The sequence below is a fragment of the Podarcis melisellensis genome (genome assembly GCF_964234715.1).
Source record: "Podarcis melisellensis genome assembly, chromosome: 13".
Classification (NCBI taxonomy): domain Eukaryota; kingdom Metazoa; phylum Chordata; class Lepidosauria; order Squamata; family Lacertidae; genus Podarcis; species Podarcis melisellensis.
This window is the reverse complement of record NC_138545.1, coordinates 44078541-44102127: the sequence shown is the minus strand read 5'-3', so window position 1 is coordinate 44102127 and position 23587 is coordinate 44078541. Positions and strand designations below refer to the sequence as shown.

Sequence of the window (23587 nt, the reverse complement as noted above, 5' to 3'; positions counted from 1 at the left end):
TGTGGAGGAGCGGAGACGCGAACCCGGTTCCCCAGATTAGAGACTACCGCTCTTAACCACTACACCACACTGGCTCTCAGCAAGTTATACATTCTTGAAAGTACCTTGGTCTTAGGTTCTAGCAGTTCTGTTTCCAACTTCGATTTCTCCACCTGGAATCCTAACTTTTTGTCACTTTTAAAAATTTCCTTAATCTGAGCGTAGTGTAACCAGTCTCGCACTTTGTCCTTCATTTTCTCCATACTCTGCAATTTCCAATTATCTCCGTCTTTTTCTAACAGTTCCCAATATTTTGGCCAGTAGGCTTCCATATTGGTTCCTTTTCGGGCCTTAGCTTCCAAAGGTGAAAGCCACCTTGGTGTTTTATTTTCCAGTAAGTCTTTATATTTTGTCCAGACATTAAACACTGCTTTTCTGACAATATGGTTCTTAAAGGCCTTATTGATCTTAACTTTATCATACCACAAATATGCATGCCAACCAAAAGCATTGTTGTAACCTTCGAGATCTAGCACATCAGTGTCCTCAAGAAGTAGCCAATCCTTTAGCCAGCAGAAAGCTGCGGCTTCATAGTACAACCTTAAGTCTGGCAGGGCAAAGCCCCCTCTTTCCTTTGCATCTGTTAATATCTTAAACTTGATTCCGGGCTTTTTGCCCTGCCAGACAAATTTAGAAATATCTCTCTGCCACCTCCGGAAACACTCTGTTTTGTCCACAATTTGCAATGTTTGAAACAAAAACAACATCTTTGGCAGCACATTCATCTTAATTGCAGCGATTCGGCCTAACAAAGAAAGCTTCAGCTTTGCCCAACTTTCCAAGTCTCTCTTAATTTCCGACCAACATTTTTAATAATTATCTTTAAATAGACTCAGATTTTTGGCTGTTATATTAACCCCTAGGTATTTTACCCTTTTCACCAGTGATAATTCTGTTTCTCTCTGAAACCGTTCTGACTCTGTATCTGTCATGTTTTTCCCTAACACCTTCGTTTTTTGTTTATTTAACTTAAATCCTGCCACCTGACCAAAAGCAAATAGCATTCAGCAGCACCCTGCAACTTTGATTAAACACTTCTTCCTTGCAGCTTTTGCCTCCAATTGCTTCCTGTTAAAGTAGCATGGCAGTAGTGATGAGCTGCCCCTTAATTAGTAAGATCTCATTCCTTGGGGTGGGGGTGGAGAGCTTCAAACAGTCTTTCCCTCTCATTGTTTTTTTTCCTTTTTATATTTTATGGCGAAATACTGTCATTTCACACTTTAATAAAGGAAAAGGAAAACCTCAGTAAATCAAGCCACTCTCCTGCAGGGAACAGGAACTAACCAGTTAATGGTCAACGGCACTAATGCAACGCCGTCCTGAACAGGAAGCAATTAGAGACAGAAGCTACAAAGTGAAGGTTTCTGACTGAGACACAGAAGCCCTAAAGAAAATATAAAAACTCCAATACAAGCTGGCGCCGCAATTGCATCGGGGGGGGGGGGGGAGGCAGGTAGGAATCATCCCCATAGGCCTGAAAATGATGGGAGGACAACAGCAGCCACAGCAATTTAAATGCAGCAGGTTGGCCGTAACATTGCCTGGATAACAAGCAAGTGGTTGCAGACTAAATCACTAGTGTGGAATCAACTAGGAAGCTACAATGGTAGTAAGCCTTTTGGATTATCACTCTGATCCAGGGCTCTGTCCTAGACCCTCCTGCTACAAAACCGCCTAAAGAGTTCCCTTATACAGTGGTACCATTGATTACGTACTTAATTTGTTCCGGAGGTCCGTTCTTAACCTGAAACTGTTCTTAACCTGAAGCACCACTTTAGCTAATGGGGCCTCCCGCTGCTGCTGCGCGATTTCTGTTCTTATCCTGAGGTAAAGTTCTTAACCCGAGGTACTATTTCTCGGTTAGCGGAGTCTGTAACCCGAAGCGTCTGTAACCTGAGGTACCACTACTATAAATAGAGCCCTCATTTATTCATTTCAGGGGGTGGGGGTGGGGAGTGGGAAGCTGTCCATATTTCTACCTTGGCTCATACATATCTTCAGTGAAATGTGCATTTAGAACTGAGTATACAATAATTTTTTAAAATGTGTTTGCATCTGTACAATTCACCCACACCACCTGTTTTGATCTGATCTGCTTCTTTTATGATAAGGGCTTCCTCCATCTGTAGGTTTTGGGTTATTCTGGGCAGTCCCTGGGGAAGTGGGGGCACTTCTGATCTTCCTACTCCCTAACTCCTTGATCTGTGATGAGAACTATATGTGGCAGATTATGCTGCTACTGCTCTCTTTTCGGCTTCTTAAAAATATATATTTAAAAGTATTATAGGGGAAAAGAAGGAAGGATTTTGGTGATAACAGATTCACCCCTTATTATAAAAAAATTAAAATAACAACCTTTTTGCTGTTATATTTCAAAATTTCAGAAAAGATACTGACAAAGAAGGGTACAGTCTCTGTTAAATGTGAGAAAGCTTTTACTTACTACATTGTAAATTATTGCTTATTGTTGGATGGAAAGGCCTTCTTGCAAAATTTGAAAACCTAATGTTGATAATAAATAAATATTGTGGAAGATCCATGTCTAAAAAGTGTGCTGTTGGTTTAAATCTGAAACTGCAATAATCATGGAGAGGGTGTAATTCCCCAGCTCCACTGCCAGCGCCCATAGGTGCTTCAAAGCCAGCCAAAACTAAACATTTACCGTATTTTTCGTCCCATAGGACACACTTAGTTTTTTGGGGGGGGGAAATAAAGGAATTTCCCCCCCCTTTATTTCCCCCCCAAAAGCAGGTCGGGGAAACCGAACCAGGTCGAGGAACAGCGGGATGGTGGCGCTGTGCCTCCCTGCTGTCCCCCAAGCTTGTGGGGCTTGCCGATGTCTGTCCGGCATGCGGGGCGCTCTGCTTCAGGATGCCCTGCGCGCCGGGCGGCAGGCTGCTATCCGCAGCGTGGGGAGCCCTGCGGGGAACTCCTGCAGGGCTCCCCATGCTGCGGATGTATGTCCGGCGCGAGGGGCGCTCTGCTTCAGGGCGCCCCACCCGCCGGGCAGCAGGCTGCTATCCGCAGTGTGGGGAGCCCTGCGGGGAACTCCCGCAGTGCTGCCTAGGCTGCGGATGTGTTCCCGAAGCGCCGGTCACTCTGCTTTCAGGGCGCCCGACGCTCTGGGAAGCAGGCTGCGGATGTCTTCCTGAAGCCTGGAGAGCGAGAGGGGTCGATGCGCACCGACCCCTCTCGCTCTCCAAGCTTCAGCGAAAGCCTGCATTCGCCCCATAGGACACACCCAGATTTCCCCTTCATTCTTGGAGGGGAAAAAGTGCATCCTATAGGGTGAAAAATACGGTAGCTCTGTTGGTTACAGTGTGGTGCTGATAATGCCAAGGTTGCCGGTTCGAATCCCTGCATGGGACAGCTGCATATTCCTGCATTGCAGAGGGTTGGACTAGATGATCCTCAGGCTCCCTTCCAACTCTACAGTTCTATGATTCTGTCACTGTGCTTTTGCTATCCTCAGGAAAGAGCACAATGGAGCTACCACAATCTCCTTTCCTGATTTTTAAGGGCCGAAAAATGCAGTAATGGCAGGCAGTGGTGTGCTGAACACGCGCACACACACACACACACACACACACACACACACACACACACACAGAGTTATTTAATGAGACAATAAATTGCAATTAAAATTTTTCAGAAGGGGGAGAAAATTTTAGTGAAATTCTCATGAGCCAGGTGCAGGGTTTTTGTTGCACTTACTTTACTTTTGGGGTGGCAAAGGGGTGCTCTGGAGACCCTTTCGCCCACCCTACAAATCAGCTCGCCAGTGGTCTGCACCCTGCAGCCCTCCCAGGTGCACATACTTCATGAGAACTCTCCTTCTCATGTGGCGTTTTCAGATGAGAACGACTGGGCAGCCAGGGAAGCTGCAGAGGAAAAATGCACCTGCCACGCTTGACCTCCTTGCAATAATAATAAGGTACACTCAAAACCCTGATTCTATCAGAAGTCTGAAGAAATTCTAAAACGTATTGAGGATGAGACCAAAACAACCCCCCAAAAAAGAAATGGCTGCTTTGCAAGACCTTTCAGAAACTGCAGGGCAGATTTCAGCACAGCACTAGTGCCAAGGTTTTGGTGGCTGCCAGTCTGTCTGGGACCAACCAAGATGGACCGTTGAAGGTACCCAGAACTGTGTGTTTACCTGAATCTATGTATTCCACCACCACCCCTTTGCAGGTAGCAGCCTCTTTGAAGGAGCAAGAATTCACAGAGGTTTGGGGGAAGAAAGCAAAGGAGAGCTTCGGCAACATCTGGCAGAACTTCACTGATCCTCAGCTGAAGGAAATCGTCAGATCCATCCAGACCCTGGGGCCCTCCAACCTACCCATGGATAAACGGCAACGGGTAAGGACACAACTCCAGACAAAGGGAGTCTACGCCTGCGCGGTGGCTATGGATGATTCAGGCTTACATACTAAGCAGTATATGTAAGGTAAAGGGGCCCCTGATCATTAGGTCCAGTCGTGGCCAACTCTGGAGTTGCGGCGCTCATCTCGCTTTATTGGCCGAGGGAGCCGGCGTACAGCTTCTGGGTCATGTGGCCAGCAGGACTAAGCCGCTTCTGGCGAACCAGAGCAGCGCACGGAAACGCCGTTTACCTTCCCGCCGGATCGGTACCTATTTATCTACTTGCACTTTGACGTGCTTTCGAACTGTTAGGTTGGCAGGAGCTGGGACTGAGCAAAGGGAGCTCACCCCGTCGCGCGGATTCGAACCGCCGACCTACTATTCGGCAAGTCCTAGGCTTTGTGGTTTAACCCACAGCACCACCAGCGTCCCTTAAGCAGTATATACTTTGTTAAAATAAATGAACTACAAATACATAAATAAATTCCTAGTGACGTCTCTGAGGAAGCTGATTATCTGCTGGGGTAAGGTAAAGTATGTTCCAGCTCCAGCCTTTTGGGACTCCACAAACTACATTAACAGTGCAATTTTAGATAGGTCTACTCAGAAGTCCCATTAGGCTCAACAGGGCTTAACTCCCAAGTCAGGGGATATAGCATTTGCAGCCTGGTGTTGAAGTCTCCGCCAAAAGAGCCATTTGTGTTATTCTTCATCTTAGTTCATATGCAGCATCTAAAAGTCATGGTAAGGTTGGAGGGAGAGACCGAAGAATGTATGTAAGCTACTGCAGGGCTGCCCTTGAGGCCTAGCGTCTTGTGTCAGAGAGACTGGCCAGGGAGGCTAAATTCCTGCTAGGTTTCCCAAATATGCCATGGAGATAAGTGAAGCATTTAGCAGCAAATTCTGCCAAGCCAGAGAACGAGAGAGAGAGAGCTCAAAGGAGTTCTTATCCCCTCCTGCTAGTAATCCATCCTCTTTGCCTCTTCTTAGTGTTCTGCAGCTAATTCTTTCCAACTAGTCTAGTGGAGCATGTAAAGCAATTTCACAGTGATGTTGCTTCAAAGTGGAAAGAGAGTCCCTCAGTCCTTTTTTTTGAGTTCTGTGGATAGAATGATCTGACCATCATCCCTGACCTGTACGGGAATCCCTGTTGTTTTAATCCAAGGTCAAACTAGGTGGTCCCTCGTTTCTAAATTTTAGCAATTGTGGCAGCAAAGCAGTGGTTAACAGTTCTCCCCAATAGGCAAACAGCAGCTTTGAGGAGTGATTTTCAGTGGGAAAATAGCTGCGGCGTTTATGCATCATTTCCTCAGCCTCAGGGTCCCGATCCAAATGGGATGCTGTTGCCGTAAATTTATCAGTATGTACCAGCAGAATATGGGAACATAAAACGGACTGGATTTCTTTTGCTTAAAAAAATTAATCATTTTTATTAAACGAAAAAAGAAAGCTTTGTTAAAAAGCATGTTATTATTAACTGCTTGGTTCGTTGCAAAATTCCCAACTGCTAAATAAAAGTTTGAAAGTTTGAAAAATGTAATTTATAACAGGAAAGAAAAGAGAGAAGAAAAAAGGGGCATTATCTTTTGCATGCCAACATGTTATAGATGCCTAAAAAGGTAAAGGACCCCTGACAGTTAAGCCCAGTCGCGAACGACTCTGGGGTTGCGGTGCTCATCTCGCTTTATTGGCCGAGGGAGCCGGCGTACAGCTTCCGGGTCATGTGGCCAGCATGACTAAGCCGCTTCTGGTGAACTAGAGCAGCACACGGAAACGCCGTTTACCTTCCCGCTGCAGCGGTACCTATTTATCTACTTGCACTTTGACGTGCTTTCGAACTACTAGGTTGGCAGGATTCGATCCGCCGACCTTCTGATCGGCAAGCCTAGGCTCAGTGGTTTAGATCACAGCACTACCCGAGTCCCTACTTTCCCATAAATCCACCAGTCTACATTCCTAAGATACATGTTGTATTACCAAGGTGATCCTACACGCAGCCTGAGGGCCACATTCCACCCGCAAGGCCTTTTCCTGGTGGCCCCAGGCAACATTTGATGGCCCCTTCAAGCCCTTGCGCTGCCTTCCCAAGCCGTGAGGCTTTGACAGGTCCTAGAGTCCTCCCGTCTCCTTCCCAAAGCCTAGATAGTGCTTTCCAAGCTATGGGAAGGAGGTGGAAGGGCTCTAGGGCCCTGCAGAGCTTCGTGCCTCCTTCCCAAAGCCCAGGTTCCCACTTCTCCAGCTTTGGGATGGCAGAGCAAGGGCTGGGGGGCATCAGATATCGGCCTTGCTCCCCCCTCTCCCACATTTCTGTATGCATAATAACTACAAAGCAATGCAAGCTTAAATAAGGGAGCAAACAGTGTGTGAAGATAGCACATTCTATCATACGTTAAAGGAAAGCATATTATTATTCCTGTTTTTTATATCTTTATCTAGAAAAACTTTCATTATAAGGGGTCTTTCTTCGGGGGGGGGGGGGGAGGATGGAAAAGAATTGTCAGCTATTCCAGTTACGACTAGCATACTTCACGGGGGCTGTTATTATTGATGTTGTTTTTATTTTCAAACAAGATAAAGCTCTGCCATTTATTCGAAAAGGGCTGGATTTGAATATTATCTTCCTGCTGTTCCTATATGGGCACAGCTAAGATGCTTAGTTGTATCCAAGAAAGAACAAATTACCCCCCCCCCCAAAAAAACCCTACTCATTCTCCTCCTTGATAAGGAAGAATACGTGAGCTTAATTTACTCCTGCCAGTCTAGTTCCCAGGGCAAGAAGCCAGTTTGTGGAATTGATTTTTTTAAAAAAGACAAAAACAAAACTAAAAAAACATGGGAACTGTAGTTGCAATGATGACAAATATTTCATTTTGCCTTTTTCCTCCCAAAGAAACTGTCATAAAGTTGTTCCTTGTACTTTAAGGGTAAACATATCCCAACCCATCCAAAGCTTGTTTTGTGACTGGAAAACCAATCTGAACTTTGTTTATTTTTGAGTTGATATAAGGAAAGATTAAAAATAAAATAAACAGCTGCATAGCAGAGTACATCTGCAAGCTAGGAATTCTACCAAAGTGGCTTTAGTTTGGTGTCTTTTATATAAATAGTCTTTTACTTACTTTAACTCAGTGGTAGAGGAGCATTGGAAGATGCCTTTAAAGTGAGTCGGACCACTGAGCTACACATTGTTGGTGGTGAATGGCAGCCGCCTTCCAGGGGTTCAAGGAGGGTTCCTTCCCAGCCGTAATTGGGGATCTCAGGGGTTGAACTTGCAACCTTCTGCATGCAAAGCTTTGCTGCCAAGCTTTTCTGGTGACTAGCTCAGCTTTGTTAGCACACCGTCAGCCAGCGGTACCAAATACGCATTCTGGCCACCTGGGATTCTGCACTGAAAAGGCACAAAGAGTGTGGCAGAATGGGAGCTCACAGCCCCAGATCCTGGCGAGTTGGCCCTTCACTACCTATTAATGAAAGACACAGCCAACAAGAAGGCCCACATGTCCCAGATGATTGGCTGCAATGCACCTTATGAACCCTTCTGCTCTAATTGACCTCTTTTCCGAGCACAATGCAAAGTGTTGGTGCTGACCTTTAAAGCCCTAAATGGCCTCAGTCCAGTATACCTGAAGGAGCATCTCCACCCCATCGTTCTGCCCGGACACTGAGGTCCAGTGCTGAGGGCCTTCTGGCGGTTCCCTCGCTGTGAGAAGCCAAGTTACAGGGAACCAGGCAGAAGGCCTTCTTGGTAGTGGCACCCGCCCTGTGGAACGCCCTCCCACCAAAGAGAAAAACAATTACCAGACTTTTAGAAGACATCTGAAGGCAGCCCTGTTTAGGGAAGCTTTTAATGTTTAATAGGTCATTGTATTTTAGTGTTTTGTTGGAAGCCGCCCAGAGTGGCTGGGGAAGCCTATTATACCTACTGGAGATGGTTATCTAACATCAAAACACTTGTTAACTCCTTTTGCTCTCTTTCACATTCACATGTGCCCTGAATGCAGGCACGCTTCACAATCTCTTCTTCCAGCAATCAGCCCTCATCCTAACACAATTCCCTTCCCTCAGCACTGTGCCATATTTTTTTTCCAGAGCTCCTTTCTTCTCTTATATAAAGGTAAAGGTACCCCTGACCATTAGGTCCAGTTGCGGATGACTCTGGGGTTGCGGCGCTCATCTTGTTCTATAGGCCGAGGGAGCCGGCATTTGTCCGTAGACAGCTTCTGGGTCATGTGGCCTGCATGACTAAGCCACTTCTGGTGAACCAGAGCAGCACACGGAAATGCCGTTTACCTTTCCGCCGGAGTGGTACCTATTTATCTACTTGCACTTTGACATGCTTTCGAATTGCTAGGTTGGCAGGAGCTGGGACCGAACAACGGGAGCTCTCCCCATCACGGGGATTTGAACCGCCGAGCTTCCGATTGGCAAGCCCTAGGCTCTGTGGTTTATAACGTAGCGCCACCCACGTCCCTTATATACCTTCTCTTATATACATCTTACATATATACCTCTTCTCTTATATACCTTACCCTAAACAGAGGCGGACTTTGGCCTTTCAGATTTCAGAGACTCCAAAATTGAGCACCCCCTGTGCCTCTCGTCTTCCATTCTGCTCAATTCACTATGTCATAGTTGCAGCGCCCAGTGTGGTGGAAGTGTCACACGGCCCAAAATCCAACTCTGCCCTAAAGGCCGATGCAATGCTGGCCTCCTCCTTTCCAAATTCCGCCATTATCTGTCCTTGCTCGGCACCCTCCTCTCCCATCGCTTTTTAAGCTGTGAAGGGTTGATTTTGTACACCTCTACTGCCCCCTGCCGAGGAGGGACACAGGTGGCGCTGTGGGTTAAAGCCTCAGCGCCTAGGACTTGCTGATCGAAAGGTCGGCGGTTCGAATCCCTGCTGCGGGGTGCGCTCCCGCTGCTTGGTCCCAGCGCCTGCCAACCTAGCAGTTCGAAAGCACCTCCAGGTGCAAGTAGATAAATAGGGACCGCTTACCAGCGGGAAGGTAAACGGCGTTTCCATGTGCAGCTCTGGCTCGCCAGAGCAGCGATGTCACACTGGCCACGTGACCCGGAAGTGTCTCCGGACAGCGCTGGCCCCTGGCCTCTTAAGTGAGATGGGCGCACAACCCCAGAGTCTGTCAAGACTGGCCCGTACGGGCAGGGGTACCTTTACCTTTACCTTACTGCCCCCTGCCACCCACTTTGCATTTCCCATTTTCTCCCAGCCCACTTTGAATTTCAGGCCTGCCTCCTCTTGTTCCTTTGACCTGCCTTGGCCAGGTGGTAAAAACACCAGAGTCCTGACTTCCGCTCCATGGTGTGTAGCGTGGCCTGATCAGGGTCTTGATGGTGCAGGCAGCATCGCCACATCAAAGTCATGTGAGAACAGCAGGCTTTTATGCTGAAACAAAAGGCACTCGCCCAATAATTTTGTACTTTCAATAATGTAAGATTACAGGGAAAATGAAGGTGTTTTTGGTCCCCTTCCTGACTTGGTTGGCTACAGACACCTAAGTTTCAAGTTCATCATAAAATAAATAATTTTGAACGCTACTCAGGAAGCCTGTGTTTGAGGCAGCCTCCCTGGGTGTCCTTGCTATTACCACCAGGCAGCCATTCTTTGTTGAAACTGTAATAGATTATAGGGTGCAAAGCAGACCTGAGGTGTGGAACGGGTGACACTGTGGCTGGGCTGAAAAGGAGTAACTAGAACTAGCAGGTATGGAACTATCACACTAACCTGGACTATTTCTCTTTCTTTTCTAAGTATAACACTATTCTGAGTGAGATGGACAATATCTACTCCACTTCCAAAGTATGTCTGCCAAATCAGAATTCCAGCTGTTGGGCTTTAGAACCAGGTGTGTATCTTCCTGTTCTCATTAGCGTGACCCTCCCACACCCCAATCTACGTGATTGCTTTCAACACGGGAGCACCTCAAGGGGGAGGTGATTTGTTGAGATCTGAGGGCTGTGTCAGAAATACCACAAATCCCATGGTCACAGGTAACTGTGACATTGTAGTGGCATAAAATCTCACATGCTTGCTTTGATGTTTATGTGGTGCTTATCATGCCACAGATTGTCTTGGTTCATATTCTACAGCACTTGTGGAACATGTGGCCATCCAGTTGTTGTTGTTGTTGTTGTTGTTGTTGTTGTTGTTGTTGTTGTTGTATTCCAACTCCTAGCCACTCTAGGAAGTTAACACAGTCAACGGTGAGGGTTAGTGTGAGCTGTGGTCCTAAAACACTCAGAGACCCACAAGTTCTCAACTCCTGTTCAACAGTATGCTTATTTTTCAAGTGTGGGACCATTTTGCCCCCACAACTCTTGACACTGCAAGAGTTGAAGAGCCTGATTGATTTGGAGCCCTTAAAAATGATGTCTTCCTTTAATGTGTTTCAGCCATTTATTTGGCCACCAAATGTATCATTGTACATTGATAAGGGCTAGAATAGAAATTATGTGTAGCAGCTGTGTCCAAAGATTTACATACAGTGGTACCTTGGGTTAAGTACTTAATTCGTTCCGGAGGTCTGTTCTTAACCTGAAACTGTTCTTAACCTGAAGCACCACTTTAGCTAATGGGGCCTCCTGCTGCTGCCACGCCGCCGGAGCACGATTTCTGTTCTCATCCTGAAGCAAAGTTCTTAACCTGAGGTAATATTTCTGGGTTAGAGGAGTCTGTCACCTGAAGCGTATGTAACCTGAAGTGTATGCAACCCGAGGTACCACTGCATTTCAAAAACTAGGGCACTTTTGAGAGAAGTTACAAGCGCTCAGCTGCCAGCAAACCCAGAATTAGTGTTTCCCAAAGACAGAAACTAGTGCTGTTGAGATGCTTCTGAATCTACCACCAAATCAAAAATAGCCCCAAACTTGAGGGGAGGGGACTTCTTTGTCCCTGAAAAATAACACTGAATAAATAGCACTGCCATTATGATGAGGCACATCACCCACAAAATGGGTTCTTTTCAACCTATGACCATTTTCTGTGTTTGTTTTTTTGTTTTTTTGTTTCTGGTCTCTTCTTCCGCACTCACTTCTCAGAGATAACGGACATCATGGCCACCTCTCGCAATTACAGGAAACTTCTCTATGCCTGGGAAGGGTGGCACAACGCTGCCGGCAATCCTCAGAGGCCCAAGTATGAGGAATTTGTTGTACTCAGCAATGAGGCCTACAAAATGGATGGTGAGATGCTTTTAATAATAATAATAATAATAATAATAATAATAATAATAATAATAATAAATTTTATTTATATCCTGCCCTCCCCAGCCGAAGCTGGGCTCAGGGTGGCTAACAACAATCAAAATAGTCCAACATTCTAAAAACATTCATTATAAAATTAAATTAAAATCTAATTAATGGCAACCATCAAACAAAATTCTGTGCAGATTGTCAGAGGAGGGGTCAGGCTGCGCCCTGACCAAAGGCCTGGTGGAGCAGCTCTGTCTTGCAGGCCCTGCGGAAAGATGTCAAGTCCCGCAGGGCCCTAGTCTCTTGTTACAGAGCGTTCCACCAGATTGGAGCCTCCGCGGCCGAGAAAGCCCTGTCTCTAGTTGAGACCAGCCTAACCTCTCAGTGGCCTGGGATCTTTAGGATGTTTTTATTTGCAGACCGTAAATTTCTCTGTGGGACATACCAGGAGAGGCGGTCCCGTAGGTACGAGGGTCCTAGGCCGTATAGGGCTTTGAAGGTTAAAACCAGCAACCTGATCCTGTACTCCACCGGGAGCCAGTGCAGCTGGTATAGTACCAATATGGATTGGGGGGTGGAAATAGGAAATGGGCCACTCATTGGATCGAAAGACCACCTTACAAAGAAAGCTGCAAGCAGCTGGGGCATTTTACCTTAGGCAAAAAAGGTGATTGAAAGCTTCAGAGAAAGCTTGAATATTGTAGCTCTCCCTACTGCCCTCCTTTCAGAAATGTATTCCCCATGTTTCCGAAGAGAGGACCCATTTGGAGAATGGTTCTGCAATGCCAGAGTGAAACCACTGTGGTCTGATGATTTATGGTGTGTTACCTCAGCACGTCCATTCTCAACTGATTTACATCCCATTTTGAAAATATTTGAGGGAATGGTGAGCATGTGTCGACGTGTTTAGGAGAGGGTCATCACTGCAACAATGAATTTTGACTTACCCCGCCACACAACTGTTATGTACTGAAGTTCTCACCCTGGGCCAGCAGGGGGATACTGTAGATAGCTATGCAAATAAGGGATTGAAAGTGACGTTCAGTGATTGGATAGTTACAGAAAGCGGTTACTGTTGCGTTGTAGTGGAGCTCTATATAAGCAGGCTGGCTGAACCCTTCAGTTCAGTTCTTTCCTGGCCTGTGAATAAACAAGAGCTGTTTGAAGAACCGCTGTGTCGTCTGATATGTTCACCCACAACTTAACAACAACCATGCCAAAAATGATCATGTGAATTGGCTTTCAGTTTGTGGTTGTGTGCTCTGTGCCTTTAGAACAGACAGACATTGAACAACATGGGTATATGATGTGGTGGGGGAATGATTCTCCAACCTTGTGTTGAGATTATGCATGTGTGACTTGCTTTCGGTTCTGTGCTCTTGTTGGCGTCTAGGCTTCAAGGATACCGGTGACTATTGGCGTTCCTGGTATGATTCACCAACTTTCGAGGATGACCTGGAGCAACTCTATCACCAGCTGGAGCCCCTTTACCTAAACCTGCATGCTTTTGTCAGGAGGAAACTGTATGAGCGCTACGGCCCTACGTACGTCAACCTGAAAGGCCCCATTCCAGCTCACCTACTGGGTAAGATGGCAATAAAAAGGGGATGAAGTGGAGGTCATGCTAGAGAAAATCATGATGGCTCATTTCTGAAGGCATGAAGTGTCCTGCCACACTCTACACAGGCTGACCACTTGGGCTGCTTCAAGCTGCCATGCCTAAGAGTGAACAGGGTCCATTTCTGTTGAGTCTCATCAGTGCTAGAGATGATGATGATCTAGTCGCTTTTCTCACAAATGTGACCCAAAGCGATTTACAGTGGACGCTCGGGTTGCGAACGTGATCCATGCGGGAGGCACGTTCGCAACCCGCAGCGCTGCGTGTGCGCACGTGTGGGTTGCGATTCAGCGCTTCTGCACATGCGCAAAGCGCGATTTAGTTTTCCTGCACATGCGTGAGCGCCGAAACCCGGAAGTAACCCGTTCCGGTACTTCTGAGTTTGGCGTGGCGTGGTGCACAATCTGAAAACACGCAACCTGAAGCGTCTGTAACCCAAGGTATGACTGTACAAACACAACTGAAATAGAAAGAAAAACCAATTGCAACAAACAAAACCAATAAAAACGTTAAAAACCAACATCTATAGCAATAAAACTGTGGTCTTAAAGATCCTATTCCACTACAAGAAGCCACAAATGCTTTAAAAAACAATACACCATCACATCAAGGGCTAAAAGTCCAGGTAAAAAGGGGGTGGGGAAATGAATGGCACCTAAAAACAGGTAAAGATTACGGGATCATAGCTCGGTCAGTAGTCAGCAGAGCCTCCGTATGGGGAGAACATTCCACAAGGGGACAGCCATCACTGAAAAGGCCTATTCTCACATTGCCACCCTCCAGACCTGTGCACACAGGGGGACACAGTGAAGGGCCTCAGATGTTGATCAAAGGGTTGGGTTTGTATGAGGAGATGTGGTCCTTGATGTATTGGGGTCCTGCACAGCTCCCCTGCACATTGAATGGAGCCTGGAAACTAATTCGTAGCCAGTGCAGTTGTGGAAGAATTGGTGTAAGTTTTGCCTGTCCTGGTCAACAATCTGGACAGCAAATTCTACACCAGTTGCAGTTTCTGAACCATCTGAAGATGGTAGCCCCATTTATAATGTGTTGCACTAATCCAACCTAGAGGTTGCCAGAGCCTAGGCCAGAGGTTTCCCACCTTTTTGAGTCCACCGCTCTCTTGACCCAACTACATTATTTCTGTGGCACCCCTATGAGTTTGAGGCAGTGCTTCCAACATGCATCTTCCAAAGGGTGGGAGAATAATGTTCACAAGAAGCACAATCTTGCGCTCTCATAAAAGCCTTGGAGTAGGTCTGCCAGTCTTTCTGGATCTTTGGGCAGCCTGGGTTTCTTAGTTGTTTAGAGCATGGTGCTGATAGTGCCAAGGTTGCAGGTTTGATCCCCATAAGGGGCTGCTGTATATTTCTGCATTGCAGGGGGTTGGGCTAGATCAGGCTTCCTCAAACTTGGCCCCCCAGATGTTTTTGGCCTACAACTCCCATGATCCCTAGCTAGCAGGACCAGTGGTCAAGGATGATGGGAATTGTAGCCTCAAAACATCTGGAGGGCTGAGTTTGAGGAACCCTGGACTACATGATCCTTGGGGTCCCTTCCAATTCTACAGTTCTATGATCTGCAAACCAGGGAAACTATCATGGTTGCCCCATAGTCCTGAAGCTGTTCAGACTACCCACCCTCAGCTACTAATAACATACCGTATTTTTCGCTCTATAAGACGCACCAGACCACAAGTTTTTGGAGGAGGAAAACAAGAAAAAAAATATTCTGAATCTCAGAAGCCATAACAGCAAGAGGGATTTCTGCACAGTGAAAGCAGCAATCCCTCTTGCTGTTCTGGCTTCTGGGATAGCTGCGCAGCCTGCATTCGCTCCATAAGACGCACACACATTTCCCCTTACTTTTTAGGAGGGAAAAAGTGAGTCTTATATAGCAAAAAATACGGTAATTAATGTGATATCTTCAATGGCCCTATGGGTTATAACAAGACTTGGGAAGAAAACTACAGTTGTTATTTTTTTGCTTCCATGCCCCAAATGTGGAAAATTGACAAATATAGCTTCCCGGTGATATTGCATCATAAGCAGCTTCTTCTTGCTATTATTCCTTATGGTAGGAAAAGGCTGAAACTAACTGTTCGCCTCAAGCTAAGCTGTGCTGCTTTGCCCCCTGCAGGTAACATGTGGGCGCAGCAATGGAACAACATTTACGATATGATGATCCCTTACCCAAATAAGCCCAACCTTGATGTCACCAATACTATGAGGCAGCAAGTAAGGTCATCCGTGTTGTTATTACATACGCTTTTCTTCTTACACTTTTGCTGCTTTGACTGCAGCCTTCATATAGACAGCAGGGATTGTGAGTGAAAACAGCTACCGTATTTTTCGCTCTATAAGACGCACCAGACCACAAGACGCACCTAGTTTTTGGAGGAGGAAAACAAGAAAAAAAATATTCTGAATCTCAGAAGCCAGAACAGCAAGAGGGATTTCTGCACAGTGAAAGTAGCAATCCCTCTTGCTGTTCTGGCTTCTGGGATAGCTGCGCAGCCTGCATTCGCTCCATAAGACGCACACACATTTCCCCTTACTTTTTAAGAGGAAAAAAGTGAGTCTTATAGAGCAAAAAATACGGTACATACCTAAACATCACTGGGGGTGGGGTGGTATTGCTGCCATTTTGCAGTGAGATGCTGCAGAATAAGAACCCTAGAGGAATAATGAGTACTCCCAACAAGAGAAAGCCTATTACGGGTTGAATCTCAACTTACCATGCTTAGAATAGTAGATCCATTGAAATCAATGGAGCTTGAATTAGCGACAGCTGAAGCCCCTGATGTTGGGAAAGATTGAGGGCACAAGGGGAAGGGGATGACAGAGGACGAGATGGTTGGACAGTGTTCTCGAAGCTACCAGCATGAGTTTGACCAAACTGCGGGAGGCAGTGGAAGACAGGAGGGCCTGGCGTGCTCTGGTCCAGGGGGTCACAAAGAGTCGGACACGACTAAACGACTAAACAAAAACTGATTTCATTAAGCATGGCTATGTCTGGATCCAAGAAAATGCATGCTATCTCACTCTGTGGGTGGGTCCTTTCCTAGAATTGGAACGTAACGCGCATGTTCCGGGAGGCAGACGCATTCTTCACCTCACTTGACATGATTAAGATGCCACCTGAATTCTGGAAGGATTCTATGCTGGAGAAGCCAACAGATGGCCGAGAGGTGGTGTGCCATGCGTCGGCCTGGGACTTCTACAACCGCAAAGATTTCAGGTGCCTACTGCATGTGAAAGGGCCTTGCTTTGGAAAGGGGGAACCAAATGCCTTCTTGGAAGAGAACCACAGAGTGCGTTTATGCAGATCCTTTTAAAGAAACACAAAATATCAATGTCCAGTTTTAGTAACAACATGTGGTTCAATTTAGGCGGTCTAGAAATGAAATGAATAATGATAATAGATATTAGTTTCCTCCTCTCGGAGCTACAGATCTCAGTACAGTGGTACCTCGGGTTAAGTACTTAATTCGTTCCGGAGGTCCGTTCTTAACCTGAAACTGTTCTTAACCTGAAGCACCACTTTAGCTAATGGGGCCTCCTGCTGCTGCTGTGCCGCCGGAGCATGATTTCTGTTCTCATCCTGAAGCAAAGTTCTTAACCTGAAGCACTATTTCTGGGTTAGTGGAGTCTGTAAGTGGATGTGCTTTAAATTTATAGCGTGTATCAGCGATAAATCTACTAAATGTATAAACCAGTTCTGAAAACCTTTTCTGTTTGCTAAATCTTTCCTGGAAACCCTGGGAACTATAGTGTGTGGGAACACTTAATATGTTAAGTCGTCTTTGAATCCCTTGCAAAGCTACCAAGAAGGACTGGTGTTCCAAGGATTACATCTGTGAGAGCTTTAAACAATTTAAATTCTATATTGACAAGAGGGCAGGGGCAGACCTTGGTAATAAGGTGCCCTGAGTGAGGACAAGATTTGCTGAGGACAAATACTTCTTATTTTCACAATACAGTGGTACCTCTGGATACGAACAGGATCCGTTCTGGAGCCCCGTTCACATCCTGAAGTAAACGCAACCTGCGTCTTTGTGTGCGTGGGTTGCGATTCGCCGCTTCAGTGCATGCGTGTTACATCATTTTGACCATATGCGTATGCGCGAGCAGTGAAACCCGGAAGTAACGCGTTCCGTTACTTCCGGATCGCTGCGGAGCACAACCCGAAAGCACTCAACCTGAAGCAACTTCAACCCAAGGTATGACTGTATTTCCTTTTGGTGCAGTTGCTATTTTTAATGGATCTTCTAAATAGGTACCTGTATGAATATAGCGTGATGAAGATGGCTTAGCACCCGCTTGGCTCAGTGCCCTGTGCAGGGAAACTGAAGAGGGACTTCCTTTTCAACTCTTCTGAGGACTCCGTGTGTAAAAGGGAAGCAGGAACAACCTTTCCAGTCTGTCAAGCAGGTGCCCTATTAGCTCAACGGGTGGATTTTAACAGAACCAATGTTGCATCCTCACCTTTCTGCTCCATACTTTGCAGGATAAAGCAGTGCACAACCGTCACCATGGAGCAGCTCTTCACAGTACACCATGAGATGGGGCACATTGAATACTACCTGCAGTACAAGGACCAACCCATCTCCTTCCGCAGTGGGGCCAACCCTGGCTTTCATGAAGCCATTGGCGACGTCATGGGCTTGTCCGTCTCCACCCCCACCCACCTCAAGAAAATTGGGCTGCTTGACCAAGCCACTGAGGATTTAGGTAACGGTTGAGCATGGTGGGTGATGTAGGAGAACTGTGGTAACCGATAGAGTTGATGGGACATTTCTCAAGGGTCAGGTTTCCAGCTGAGATTAGTTGCTTTTGGGACATGGAGCCAGACTTGTATCACTCCAGGGCTTCCCAGCTGCTGAAGAAGAAAGAGAAGATCCTAGACCAGGCATGGCCAAACTTGCCCTCCAGATGTTTGGAGACTACAGCTCCTATCATCTCTAGCTAACAGGACCAGTGGTCAGGGATGATTGAAATTGTAGTCCCAAAGCATCTGGAGGGCCACGTTTGGCCATGCCAAAACCCAAAATTTGCTCTCCACTCTTTATTGCTGTTAGGGATTGGGGAGCCCTTCATAGCCACACCTGTTCCCTTTGGGCAACCCAGAGGGCAGCTTTGTGCCTGCTCAGGGTCTGACCGCTGCCATCCGTTGGGTTGGAAAGGAATTTCCTATAAAGTCAGGTGGGTCTTTGTTCCCCAAGGCCTGTGGGTCACTTGCCCAAGTCATCTCAAGCTTCATACTCTGCTTTTGACTTGTGGCACAAGATCTGCAGGGTGCTTATTCTGCTCTTATTCCAGCTCTGAGTCTTCTTTCCCCTTTTCTTTCTTCTTTGCAGAGAGCGACATCAACTACCTATTAAAAATGGCCCTGGAGAAGATCGCCTTCCTGCCCTTTGGCTACTTGATAGACCAGTGGCGATGGAATGTCTTCAGTGGGCGCACCCCTCCCAACCGCTACAACTATGACTGGTGGTACTTGAGGTAAAGTCCCTCCCTCAGCAGTGCAGCTGCCATGGGCTGCCATGATGGCTGAGCAAGGGAAGCCATTGTTTCAAGAATCTGTATGAGGGGAGGGGTTCCCCAAGCTGATTTCAGGTGATAGGACTGAATTACAAAATTGAGAAGGGGGAAGTCCATGTTTGCTTGAGGGACCCATATATCTTCTCAACAACTGTTTGTGTGTGAGAGAGAGAGAGACAGACAGGGGAGAGGGAAAGTGGAAAGAACGTAACATGAAGTGGATGTAACATGAGGTATGACTGTAATTCAGTTTTGCATCATTTCACGATACAGTAATTCAGTTTGACTAGCGAACTGGAGGTTAAGCTAACCCTTTCCAGTCCCAGGAGGAACGCGGGGAGCATTCGCGTGACACAACTACACACTGCAGCCGACACACTAAGGTGTCACGACACACAGTTCAGAAAGCTCTGGGTTAGAGTGTTGGACTATGACCGGGGAGGCCAGGATTCGAATCCCCACTCAGCTGTGAAGCTCACTGTGTGACCTTGGGCCAGTCGCCATCTCTTTGTTAGGATTTTTATCCACCTGTGCTGCTCCAGCAGTAGCACTATGTTTGGTTATATCACGTGAGTGTCTGAGAGAGCGTGAGACAGGAAGTCTTAGTACTGTTGGAGTACTGTTGGAAGTTACTTTCGCTTCTGATTGTGATGCGGGTTCTGTACTGGTGCTCAAAGAACATAGACATGCTGATGGATTCTCTGTATATAGACTGTAAAATAAAATGCTGTATTTTTCGCTCTATAGGACACACTTTTTCCCCTCCAAAAATGAAGGGGAAATGTGTGTGTGTCCTATGGAGCGAATGCAAGCTCCTTGGCTTCAGCGATAGCAACGCGAAGCCTCCGAAGCGCAGAGGGAGTGCTCCCTCCGCGCTCCGGAGGCTTCGCGCTGCTTTCGCTGAAGCCTGGAGAGCGAAAGGGATAGCTTCCTGAAGACTTCGGAGCACAGCGGGAACTCCCGCTGCACTCCGGAGGCTTCGGGTTCCTTTTGCTGAAGCCGGGAGAGCAAGACCCTCCTGGCTTCAGCAGAGAGGGAGAGCTGTGCAGTGCCCCTTCAGCAAAGCAGGAGGAGAAATGGAAGGGGCTCCGTTTCTCCTGTCGCTTCGCAGAAGGGGCGCTGAGCAGAAAGGGGGAGAATTTTTTTTTTCTTGTTCTCCCTCTCTAAAACAAGGTGCATCCTATGGTCGGGTGCGTCCTATAGAGCGAAAAATACAGTAGTTTAGAACTACAATTGACTCTTCTGCTATGACATGCAAGAAGACAAGTGTGCTCCTCTCAGGAGGCAGGGGTCGCTTATCCCGGTCTCTCTGGACTGAAGGAGATTTATAGCCAGGGAGGACCACCGGAGAGACGCCCCAGAGTCTTGCAAAGTTGGCAGCCTTCCCAGGTGTGTTCCCAACACTCTTGGCTTACCTCACAATGTTGTTGTGAGGAAGAAATGGGGTGGGGGGAGAACCGTAAACCACCTTGAGCTCCTTGGAAGATAAATGTGGTATAGACATGCAACGAATAAATAAATAAATATAAATAATAAACGGCATACCCATGATCAGCATCAAATCTAGATTAAGAATAAACAACCTGGAATCTGCTTCATTTCTAGAGACTTGTGCTAATGCTGTTCCGTTTCTTCTCTGCCCACATGGCTGACTTTTCTCCAGAACAAAATACCAGGGAATTTGCCCTCCTATTGCAAGAGATGAAACCAACTTTGATCCTGGTGCTAAATATCATATACCTGGCAACACACCTTATATCAGGTACCGGGAGCTGAAAGAGTTGGGGGATGTGGGATGTGTTAATGAAACATGGTGAGCTTCACTGATGTTCTTGAGTGAGGCTGGTGTATATGCCTTCATTATGCATGGAACGTCGAGTACATTGCAATGTTCTTCCATGTTGAACTACCTGAAGGTTCTGACAAGCAGATCTAAGGTGGTAGAGAAGGACGTGTTGAATTTCTCAACTTTCGAATTCCCAAAATGAGCGGTGCTAAAAAGTTGTAATATGACATGGGGATTCAATATATATATTGGTTAAAATAATATAATTCAGTTTTGCCTGGAAAGTAAAACATATGTAAAATTGCATAGAGCATTAAAATTTTGAAAAGTACTTGCAGTTATATTATTATTATTATGAATCATTATCTGACATTTTCAGAAGGTAAAATTAAAACTCTTTGGTTTTCCAAAAGCAGTTTATGTGCTTTTCCATCAAATCTAGACTTACCAAGCTAAATGTTGCTCAATCACAAAAAAATAGCAGATTTGAATTCCTCACACCCAAAAACATATTTTTAAGACCCCACAGTGAATAAATTTGCAGAAATTAAGTTTCACCCGCTAAAATGACACACCCTAGTGGCAGAGGAAGGCTGCATGGAGTTAGGTCCCCGAAAATCAATTCTGAACTCCATACTCTTTAGTATAGGAATGAGGAGCCTTTGACCCTCCAGTTCCTGTTGGCCTTTTGCTTCCCCCAAGACAGAATGACCCACAGCTGAGGATCATGGGAGTTGGAGTCCAATAACATTTGTAGGTCCAAAGGCTACTCCTCCCCCAGCTGCTTTAGAAATGCAGAACTTGCAGAGAGTTCTTGACTAGTGTGTTCTTTTTAAGGCTGGGCAAGAACTTATATGAAGTTGTTCACATTTAAAGGTGACTATCGAATTCACACTTTCTGAAACAATATCAGAAACTATGCAAAGTCGTCCTTTGAAATTTACACTTATCTGAATTTTGCTGTGCAAACAGTGTTTGCAGAGCTGCTTATATTAGGGGAAATTGCTCATGGAAATGTGCATATTTAGGATAAATTTGCCCTAAAACGTTGATAATCCTGCAAAAGAACTTTTTTTAAAAAAAATCACCAATTTGCTGCAGAAAATGGAAAAATGAAAAAGTAAGAACCAAACTGGCAGATCCTTCTGACTTCAAAAATTGACTCTTGTTCAGTATGGCAGAATTTGCTGTGATATTAGTAGTAGTAGTAGTAGTAGTAGTAGTAGTAGTAGTAGTAGTAGTATTTGGGTGGTGGGGGTGGGTGTCCTACTGAAGAACTGACGGGTACCAGAAGTATATGGATTTTTGTTTTGTCTGGGGCAGGTACTTTGTCAGTTTCATCCTGCAGTTCCAGTTCCACAAGGCGCTCTGCCAAGCTGCCAACCACACTGGCAATCTTCATACCTGTGACATCTACCAATCCAAAGAAGCTGGACAGAAGCTCAGGTGACAGCAGGGAGAGATGGGGAAACAGCAAGGCGTGGTCTCCTACCTAAACGGCGTTAGAAGCAAGTGGGAAGACGTAGGCTAACAATTCTCTGCTTGGGGGCATTTCCCCCTTCCTGGCACCCTGATGTAACAAGAAGGGGTACACCTGTGTTGGAAAAAGCAAGAGGGCTGTGACATGCAGACCTGAGGGCTACGATCACATAGGTGTGACCACACTCAGGTTGCAGAAGTGACCCCCTGGCGTAATCTTGGCATAGCTTGAATGCCACTGGGCACTTACCCATTAGCGGGAACCAGATGTTCAAATACCTTGGGAAAGGTGTCCGTACAAGCATGCAGTGTTGGAGAGAGACCTTAAGAATGGCATCACCCACACTCTTCAATGGAAGGGTACCTCCGACACCTATCATGTTTGTGGTGTGGCCACCTAGGCACCTAGGGAAGCAGATTCCATGAGTTCCAAGGGCTGAACTCACCCCTACCACTCCCACTGACCATATAATGCAAAGCACCTTGTAAGCAAAGAGCAGCAGGAATTGAAGTGCTTGCAGAGCAAGGAGTCGCAAAAGTCTGCAGGACATAAAAGTCCAACTATTCATGGCTGGTCACCAGGTGGGGAGGGGCTGGGCAGCCTGACCAGCTTCCCTGGCAGTGGTGATGCTCCAAGCACCACTGGGTGGCTAGGACCTGCCATTTTATTTCCCCCAAATGCCCCAGAGTCATGCTTCTTCTGGGAGCGTAGTGGGAAATTTAAATGCTAACGGGACCCAGCCGTCCAGGGCACCAGGCAAAACAAACACAAAAACTCACACTTTAAAAATACAATTAAAAAGAGGGGGTGTTGGGGCACTGGCAGCTGCCCAAAGATGCTGGCACTGGCTTCAGTTTGCCCTGCCTGGTTGCTGGCTGCTTCAGAAGATGTGCCAAGAAAATAAACCAAAACTGCAAGGTCTCCTCAAATCCCTTGTGTGGTGGAGGAGTCCACAGCAGGTAGAGACTGGAGTTGCCTGGTCTTGTGGGTCTTCCACAGTGGCTATCAACATGAGTACAGTAGCTACATCACTGCCCATTCATCTCTTTGTTTTCTTCACTGCAGCGAGGCGCTGAGGGTTGGCTCTTCCCAGCCCTGGCAGAATATTCTCCAACAACTCACGGGCACAAATAAGATGGATGCGTCAGCACTGCTGGAGTATTTCAGTCCCGTTACTCAGTGGCTAGAAGAACAGAATAAGCGAACCAATGAAACGCTGGGCTGGCCGGACTTTGAGTGGCGTCCCCCTGTCCCAGAGGGCTACCCAGAAGGGCTTGGTAAAGTTTCCAAGGCACAAAGTCATGGGGGGGGGGAGGCCTGCAGGAGGGTGGTTTCACTATGACCCTGGTGCTTGGGCATAACGGTAGCAGGTGTCCAAAGAAAAAAGAGGTGGTACTAGATGACCACCTCATTGCTTGGCTTTGCCATTGCACCAGGGCAATTATAATCCACAAGGGGGCACTCAGCTTGTTTTATATTTTGCAGCGGAACATAGGAATGGAAGTGGCAATCTCTTACATAAACAGGGGGACAACACAGGACATCCG

General features: G+C 46.6%; 1 protein-coding gene across 1 annotated transcript in view; it reads left to right on the top strand.

Moving 5' to 3' along the window:
• Positions 1-23587, top strand: part of ACE (angiotensin I converting enzyme) — a 61941-nt gene that overhangs the window by 17706 nt on the left and 20648 nt on the right. Inside the window, exons 2-12 of the mRNA XM_081883814.1 lie at positions 4234-4401; positions 10175-10268; positions 11461-11604; positions 13007-13198; positions 15371-15468; positions 16299-16471; positions 17741-17964; positions 18591-18735; positions 20438-20536; positions 21884-22006; positions 23106-23317. Coding sequence (XP_081739940.1) covers positions 4234-4401; positions 10175-10268; positions 11461-11604; positions 13007-13198; positions 15371-15468; positions 16299-16471; positions 17741-17964; positions 18591-18735; positions 20438-20536; positions 21884-22006; positions 23106-23317 — 1672 coding nt within the window. The remainder of the gene's footprint in view (positions 1-4233; positions 4402-10174; positions 10269-11460; positions 11605-13006; positions 13199-15370; positions 15469-16298; positions 16472-17740; positions 17965-18590; positions 18736-20437; positions 20537-21883; positions 22007-23105; positions 23318-23587) is intronic.